The sequence below is a fragment of the Catharus ustulatus genome, chromosome 4 (genome assembly GCF_009819885.2).
Source record: "Catharus ustulatus isolate bCatUst1 chromosome 4, bCatUst1.pri.v2, whole genome shotgun sequence".
NCBI classification, from domain to species: domain Eukaryota; kingdom Metazoa; phylum Chordata; class Aves; order Passeriformes; family Turdidae; genus Catharus; species Catharus ustulatus.
Window position 1 is genome coordinate 21188971 of NC_046224.1, and position 8859 is coordinate 21197829.

An 8859-nucleotide genomic window follows, 5' to 3' on the forward strand; every position below is an offset into this window, starting at 1 on the left:
TAAGTGCAGCAGGTAGCAGGAAAAAGGAGGTTCATAAGAACCTCCATTTGCCATACTCCTTATCTTCCCACGTACGCAGGAATACACAACCTGATATTCCGCATATTTTAACCGGTATAAATCAGCGCCAGTTTTTGAAATCCACCTAAATTACGCCAGGAAAATAAACAAAACAAACGCCTGCGGAGAAAAACAAAGCCATCACCGCGCTGGCTCCCAGGCACAGCAGCCCTCGCCGAGAGCCCGAAGCGGCGCAGGGCGAGCACTGCCGCGTCCGTGGCCGGGCTGGGCTCGGCAGACAAAGCCCGGGGCAGCTCAGCGCAGGGAGCGCGGCGCGGCGGGCGCAGACAAAGCGGGGCAGGCGGCGGAGCGCCGCAGCATGCGGGGCCGCGCAGGGCTTCCTCTGCGGGTGGGCTGCTGCCGCCGCGCGCTCTCTCTCGCTTCTTTTTTTTTTTTTTTTTTTTTTCGCTGCGTGTGAGTGTTATTTTTTTTCCCCCCTCTCTTCACCAACTTCCTTCCTGCTCCAACTGGCGAAGCTCGAGGCTGAGCGCTGACAGCAGAGGAGGACCCCGGCCGCAGGCGCCGCTCCGCCGGTGAGTGCGCGGGCGGGCGGAGCGGGGCAGGCGGGAGCGGGGCAGGCACGGCGGAGCGGGGCAGGCACGGCGGAGCGGGGCAGGCACGGCGGAGCGGGGCAGGGACGGCGGAGCGGGGCAGGCACGGCGGAGCGGGGCAGGGACAGCGGAACGGGCGCTCCCCCGGCTCGCTCCCCGCCGCGCAACTTTGCGCCTTTGCTGCGGGGCCCGGCGCCCTGCCCGGGGGGACGGGCAGAGCCCAGCCTGCGCCCGGGGGAGCTCAGGCTCTGCTGCGGTGGGGCGGAGGGGCAGGGGAAGGGAAGAGGCCCCCGCGGTCCCGGGCTGCCCGCGGGTGTATCCCTGCTGCGGGTGTATCCCTGCGGCGTGGTACCCAGCGCTGCCCCGGCGCTGCGCTTCTGTCCCCGCACCCCGGGGCTCGGGGTGGGGAGGCCAGGGCTGGGGGCGCTGCTGAGGCCGGTGTGTTTGTCCCCCATCGCGGAAAATTACTTCCTCCCTGCTAAACCCTCTTCCTGGAGATAAGCCCTCGGCCAGGGGTTGGTTTGGAGAAGAGATGAGCGGACAGAGGGCAAGTAAAATGCTGCCCCTCTGCCATCCCTTTTTGTGCTCCGTGGAGGCGTGGGGGGGCCGAGGAGGTGCCTACCCTCCACCCTGTCACTGCCCCCCACCTTGTCACTGCCCCCTCCCGTGCAGGTGCGGGGGCAGCTCTCCGTCTGCGGCATCGGCAGAGCCCGGTGCGAGACGCTCGCACCTCTCGCCAAGGCGCGATGCCTTCTTTGCCTCCTGCAGCCATCTCTCTCCAACAGGGATCCCTAACCCTTCCCTTGCCCTCTCCCTGCTGTTTCACGGGTGCTGCCAGGCCTCAGGGGTGCAGGTGATGCAGGACTGTGGCTGGCTCTCAGAAACGCAAGAAAAATGTGGCACGGCAAGACACTAACCACACAGATTTCTCCTTGCATATAGCAATGTAGGGTTAATTTTCTCATTTTAGTGACTCTTGGTCTGAATGGGGGAGCTCCATAATAGCCCTTGGCCTGGGCAGTGGCATAAAAACTCAGGAACCCTGACAGCAACATGGTGTCTCTGGGGAAGCAGTGGTGCCTGAGCTCAGGAATGTGTCTCAGCTTGCAGAGGGACCAGCTCTGGAGCTGGAGCAAGTAGGGGCAGGAGCTGCTGCGATAGGAGCTTTCCTCTTGGTCACCGCCTGCCTTGGAGTTTGGCAGGAAGGCAGCATCAGGTCCACGGCTTGGGGAAAAATGCCAGAACTTGGTCTGATGGGTACCATCCTGAAATGCCTGTGAGACAGAGGTTGTTCATCCCAGACAGCCTGGCTGGTCCTGTTCTCTGCAGGATCTTGCTGTTGGCACGGCAGGTTGTCTGCCCCCCTTTCTGGGAGGTTTTCAGAACCTAAAAGCAATCCACCTCAAGTGAGCCACCCCCACAGGCTGGCAGGGACAGTCTCTGCAGCATGTGTGATGCAAAGGGAAGGTCTGAGGGATGAGGAGCAACCAGCTGGTCCAGTCCTGACTCTGCCTTTTCTCTGCATGTGAACAGAGATGCCTCTTTCTATCTCCCATGTCTGAGCCTCTCCTGTGATAAACTACAAGACGTGGACATGGGGGAATGGGGGCAGGCAGGCACCTCTGGTCTGTTCTTGTAATGGTGGCAGATGCAGCCTGGTATTTATTGTGAGAGAGCTCAGGTCAGTGCTCAGCCGTGCAGCTGGAGCCCAAGTGGAAGGCAAGGCTTGGCAGTGGCTAATCACAGCCTCCTCCTGTGCTGAATGTGGCATGGCACTGAGGGGACTGAGGCTTTCTGAGGTGTCTGTGCTGGGACCACAGGGTGGTGGGGCATGTGTGATTGCTGCTTTCAGGAGGGAGCTTTCGGTTTCCTTTCTCCTGAGGACAAGCTCTAGGGCCTTTCCTAAGGTATTTGGGTACTTCACACTCCTAGAACTGGGCATGAACTGAGCCAGGGTTATTCAGCTGCTGGCACCTGCTTTTTTCCTGTTTGTTTGGGTTGACATTCCCTTTTATTTCCCATCTGCCCATTCTGTACTAGTTCCTCACTCACCACAAAATTGCAAAGTTGTCTTGCAATGGCCATTTCCAGTTAGAATACCTGACTCAATAATCTTGTTTGTGTGCTGCTCAGTCATTCTCTGTCCCTTTGCAACATGTCAGTGTACCTTGATTATTTTTCTTCCCTGGAATTGCTCTGAGAGGTCTGCATACTACTCAGAGTTGCCATATTGAGGCCACAAGGAAGCAGAAGGGGACTTTATTGTAGGGACAGTCTCAAAGAAATGTAAGTGGAAGTGAACTGAATGATCTGTGTAGCTTGATCAAATCCTCTTACTGCCAAAGAGCGAGGAATAGCTTGGTCATTTGTGACAAGTGCCACAGTACCAGGGCACTGCTGTGTTTCTGAGCCTTTCTCTGAAGAGTGGGAAGGTGGCTAGCACCACGTGGCTGGCTCCTGCAGGCAGGCAGCTGACTAAGGGGCACCTGGCACAGCATTGCTTACCTCTCCTGCCTGTCCCTGCTTCCCCATCCCATGCTCTGGCTGCCCCTTGGCTGGTGTTTGCCTGCTCTGGCTCCCACTTGGGATGCCACCCAAGCGGTTTTGGTGCCCTTCTCCATTCAGCAGTGTGTGACCAGCCCTGCTGCCTGCAGCTCCAGCTGTCCAAGAGGCACCACTGGGGCAGCACGGTTACTTGTGGCTGTTCTGGGGTCACCATCACACTTCCTTCCTCAGTGGGAAGGAGTCCTGACCGGTGCCTGAAGTGAGCTGTTATTGGGAGCACACGGAATGCCAGCAGATAGACTATTCTGCCCACTTCCTTGAGAGCTTCAGCTGGCTTCCTAATCTAAGGAAGTGGCTGTCAGGTTATCTGACCTTTCTGTGAAACGTGGCTTTTAACCCATTTATGAGAGGCATCTGTCGTTGGCTTTATTTGTGTTCCAGCGTGTGGCAGTGGCTCTTTGTGCGAGATACCCTGCGAGCACCGAAGCCTTGTACGATGGCTTGTAATTGCAGGGTTGCTGGCCACAACTGTGCTGCAGAGTGGCTGTAAATCACTCTGGTTTCAGCCTCTGCTCCTGCACCTCCTCCCTGGGAGGGAAGAATGGTGTAGGTCTGCGTGTGCGCATGGTGCCTGCAGGGAGAGAGGAGCGGGGGTAGAGGGGGGTTGTGTTTGAGCCAGAATATCAGCACAGCAGTGTCTGGATTGCAGCCGATCACCGTCGCCATTTGCCTGTAGGAATCCTGCTGCCTTTGGCACGGGGTGGGTGCCTGCCTGTCAGGGGGACTGAGCCACGCTGTGGCCAGAGTGAGGGCCCCTGGGGACACTGCTCCCATCCACAGCAATCTCACTGACTGCCCCCTCCTCTGTCACCCAGACCAAGTGACCATGACTGAGAAGACACAAGAACCTCATGTGGAAGATGATGATGATGAGCTGGATGGGAAACTCAACTACAAACCTCCTCCCCAGAAAACACTGCAGGAGCTGCAAGAGTTGGACAAGGATGATGAAAGCCTCGCTAAGTACAAGAAGTCCCTGCTGGGAGATGGACCTGTGGTAGTAGGTAGGCTGGGGCACACTGCTAGGGAGGGACTGGGGAGAGGTACTACAACAGTGTGCTGTGGGGATGAGGCAAGGTTGTTTCAAAGAAGAAGGATCATGATTGACCAGGGACATGCACTGCTTGTGCTGGAGGACTGGGGATGGGCAGATGGAAAGCTGCACGTAAAGGAAGCATGGAAGATGCTCTAAGTGGTAGGAAGATTCCTGGGGAGTGCTGGCATCGGAGAAGGACTTGTGGTGGCAGATGTATGGGTCTCAGAGGCCTTTTGAGAGGTTATGAAGGGGTCAGCCTATGCTGAAAGGTGGTCTTGTTGCTCAGAATGATCTTAAGAAGGAAATTTCCTGTGGTGGAAAGACCACCTCTAGGTGTTGTCATGCAGGCCAGAGGGATCCATGTGGAAGGGCTGGGTAGACATGTGGCCCTATTGTACCAAGGAAGCCTGGCATTACTGGGTGTTTCATGAAATGCAGTTCCTGTGTGGCAAGGCATCCCTGTTTCTTCAGTGTCATTCCCCTCCGATTGCATTTAATTTTGCAAGCTGACAGCTTCCCCCTGACTTTTCCTACCTGCAGACCCAACAGCTCCCAATGTGGTGGTCACCCGACTCACTCTGGTATGTGACTCTGCTCCAGGACCCATCACTATGGACCTGACAGGTAGGCACAGCTCTGCCCTTGGTCACAAAGGGGAACAAGCAAAGGGCCTGGCATGCTCCAGTTTAAAAGAGAGTTTGTCATTGGGATGCTACAGTGGGTTTTAGAGGAACTCTGAAGTCATCTTAGCCTTGTTTCTTATTTTAAGGTATACACATATGAATGAAAAAGACTGAGATGTAACAGGAAAATATTGAGGGTCTTTCTCTTCATCTAGACTGTTCTAGGAGCTCCTGGGTTTCTCTTGCTTCCTGTGCTTGCTTCCTTTCAATGAGACTTCATGAGCACAAGGGATGTGTGTGCATTTGGGTAACAGGCTGTATTGAAACTTCAGAATCGAGCAATACTGCAGTTCCGGCTCCTGGGGACACGGGGAGAGAACCTTATATGGGCTTTTGTGCAGAAAGAGGAAGTTGGGTCTGGAGAGGCACAGAGGCTTCCTGTTCACCCAAAACCACCCTGTGGGGTCCAGGCAGCCTTCCAAGCTGGGCAGGAGCTGTGAAGCACACTCCTCTCACCCAAGCCAGGGCTGGCCATGGATGGAGCACACTCCTGCATATGCTCAGCAACAAGCCTATGCATGAACATCTTTATGTGTATGTGCTCAGACCTGTGTTTGTTTGGGCATCTTCTTCTGTAGGCACAGATACATACAAACACCCACGAATTTCTGTGCATTTGGTCACACAACACAACCTTACACAGACATCTGGGTACTCATTGTGTCATCCTTTGAAGGGATGCTCACCTCTGGCAGCAACCCCATCCCCATCTTCTCCCATACCTGGTCTCTCCTTGCTCTAACATCTCTAGCTGATGGCTTGATTCTCTCCTTGCAGGTGACCTTGAAGCACTCAAGAAAGAGACCTTCGTATTAAAGGAAGGGGTGGAGTACAGAGTTAAGATCCACTTCAGAGTGAGTTGTTTTCCTTCAAGTTGCTTCTTATCAGTTGCTAAGGCCAGTCAGTGACAGTCTATCAGATAACTAGAGCCAGGCATCATGTCTGCCCAAAACATGTAAAGCTCCCCTAGTTTCAGGTGTTGTTCTACTCAACAAGGGATGAGATATTTCCAGGAAATCACTTCTGCTTGCTCACCCCTTGGAGGAAGTTGGTTTCTATTTGCTCACACTGATAAACAACAAGTGGTTTAAAAGCCAGATGGGTCGTTTTGGCTGAGTTTGGTTTTGCTTTTTAGCCACTGGAAAATCTTTACTTAACACTAAGTGGAAATGAACAGGGATGAGAAGAGAAGAGAGAATGGCTATTCATAAAGTACTGATTCAGCCAGTATTACTGGGCTTCATGTACACATTAAAAAGATGCAATATTGTAGTGTTTGGCTGAAGATCCCTGAATTCTTCAGGGCATGGTATAGCCAAATGGGCTCATTTCTCCCTCACACCCATTAATCAGTGTGTCAGCCATTTCTTCTGTTTACAGCTGAAAATGAAACTTGGCCACACTGCAGAGTGGCATCCAGCACTGAGCTGATTATCTCTGCAAGTGCTCGCTTCAAAAGCTGGGCTTGGAAGAGAAGGCAAAAAGGGAAGAAAGATAATTCTCCTGAGACAGATGAAGGTGTTAATTTTGTGGGCTCTGTAGGGCAGATTTCCCTTTTTCCCTGAGGCTTGCTGTCTCAGAGATGAATGTCCCCCAATGCTCTCCCCCAAGACACCTCCAGCTCTCTTTTGTGCTGTGAAATATTTGCATCTCTATCTGTGCCTTGTTGACTAGAGATACCTGAAGCCAGACAGGTTATTCTAACTCCCTCCCTCAGTTCCATGGCTGGTAAGGGCTCATACTGTGTAAATTCTACCCTGGGTTGTAAAAGGGTCTGTCCATCTTGTTTTCAGACTGAGTAGTGTACGCTGGGGGAAAGCAGTGTATGCTGGAGGGGAGCAGCAGTGGATACATCCAAACTAGCCATGGAAGATTTGAGAAAAGATTATGAAAATTGTCTGTCTTTCGAGAAAAAACTTGCCAGCTCCCCAAGGAGTTTAGAGGGCACCTGAAAGCTGCCCACCCTTTGGAGCTGAAGGAATGACTCTAGTTACCCATGTAGGGTTTCCAATAAGCAAATTACTAAACGGGAGCTCCCTGCTTCACTTTTCCTTGTCCTCATCAGCATGCCTTGAGAACCTTACTGATGTGCTCCAGTCAGCTTCAAAGCTGGGCAAAGGATGAGGAAGTGCAGAGGAGATGCACAGAGGATGCTAAAGGAGAAGTTGTTTTAGGGACCAGTACCATGTGCCCTGTGCTGAGGCTCTCTTGTGTAGGGAGCCAAGATGGGTATGTCCTTAAGGAGGGGTAAAATCAGGTACAGAACCAAAACTCTTCTCTTGACGCTTCTGGTTACTTCCTGCAGGTAAACAGGGACATTGTGTCGGGACTGAAATACGTGCAGCACACCTACCGGACAGGGGTGAAGGGTGAGTAAGAGCCCTGCATGCCCTGCACAGCACTGCTCCTATCCGTTCCCCTCTTCTCAAAGAAATGTTCCTGCAGCTCTAGACTGGGACAGAGTCTCCCTTGCTCCCAAGTCCCACCCTGTGCTTACACTCAGGAGGTGATTTCTCAGCAGAGCGCATAAGCCTGCTTCACCCAGGACAGCGGTTCCTGTTTTATGTGAACTCAGTATGACCAGCTCTGGTATCTGTATGCTACACCACTGTCTGCAAAGTCCACAGAGACTCTGCTTAGACAGTGCTTGCCACAGATTGCCTCTTCATACTGAGCTCTTCTCCTCCCCTCCACCCCCTGTGCAATGGCTCAGCCTATGTGGAGCTTCCCACCCTCTGAAAAATCTTCAGAAGCACTTGGTAAATTCAGACCAGCTCTATGAAGCTTCCCATTGTGTGCAAGGGCCCTGTATTTGCCCCGTGGGTTCCTCCTCAGTCCTACTCTGCTTGGACAAAGCAGAAGAAAGGCCCAATTTACCCACACACACCCCCCACATGGATTTTTGTGCAATCACCTCTAAGGCTTCAGCATTCTGTTCAGCACAACGTAACTGGTGTCTTCTCACCAGTAAAGAGAAGTAGTGCAAAATCAAGGTAGATCTTGAGCTGTACACTGGCTGTACTCATACCCTTCTAGCAGCCAGAATGCTCAGTTTCCCTCCCAAATTTGTCTCAAACCAAGACCAGCACATACATGTGAGCGTGTCCAAATGGAGTTGTCTATTCACTTTGCCCATCCATCTGTGTTATCCTTCCAGCTGTCCTTATGCTTCACTAACCCGCTTTTCCCACTGATTCTGCTTTCCTTTGCTGACATGGACTGTTCCTTTCCTCCCACATCTCCTTTCTGCTCTTTTGCTCATGGCTTCGTATCTCCCTTATCATTCCCCATCTGAGGGGCTTATTCCCTGTGGATTGTTTTCTCCTAGTGGACAAAGCCACGTTCATGGTTGGCAGCTATGGGCCACGGCCAGAGGAGTATGAGTTCCTGACACCTATTGAAGAGGCTCCTAAGGGTATGCTGGCTCGAGGCACCTATCACAACAAATCCTTCTTCACGGATGATGACAAGCATGGACCATCTCACCTGGGAGTGGAACCTGTCCATCAAGAAGGAATGGACAGAATGAGTTCACCCAGTTTGCCTTCCCCCTTCCCATCCCCTTGCCTCCTGCACCAGTCTCCAGGTGGGCCATGCCCACCAACTGCTCCCTCCTGCCAGCATGGCTGGCCTCAGCCCTGGCAGCCCTTCCTGTGGATGCTGGGGCTCTGTGCCAGCCTTGGTTGATGCACAGCCCTGCAGGCGGCCTTTGCTGCTTCTTCTGATACACTGAAAACAGCCCAACTGTTCTCACCACCATCCATCCCATCATGACACCATCATGGGTTAAATTGGGAAGCATTTCCCCGCCTCTCCCCCAGTACTTCCTCCTGTTGTCCCCATCTCTCCCGTACCAACTCCAGTCCTGGAAGTGCCTTTTCGAGGACACGAGATCACCTGGCAGGGGTGGACTGGTCCCTGGAAAATCCCTATCTTGAGTTACACTTGCCATGTGCTCTGACTC

General features: G+C 53.3%; 1 protein-coding gene across 1 annotated transcript; it reads left to right on the forward strand.

The window, feature by feature from the left end:
* The first annotated feature begins 351 nt into the window (after positions 1–351).
* ARHGDIB (Rho GDP dissociation inhibitor beta) lies at positions 352–8493 on the forward strand. The gene is given in 7 exon segments (XM_033059222.1): positions 352–593; positions 3992–4180; positions 4753–4836; positions 5673–5749; positions 7201–7264; positions 8224–8366; positions 8368–8493. Coding segments are annotated over 6 exon segments (603 nt in total). The 5' UTR covers positions 352–593; positions 3992–4002; the 3' UTR covers positions 8425–8493.
* The last annotated feature ends 366 nt before the right edge of the window (positions 8494–8859 follow it).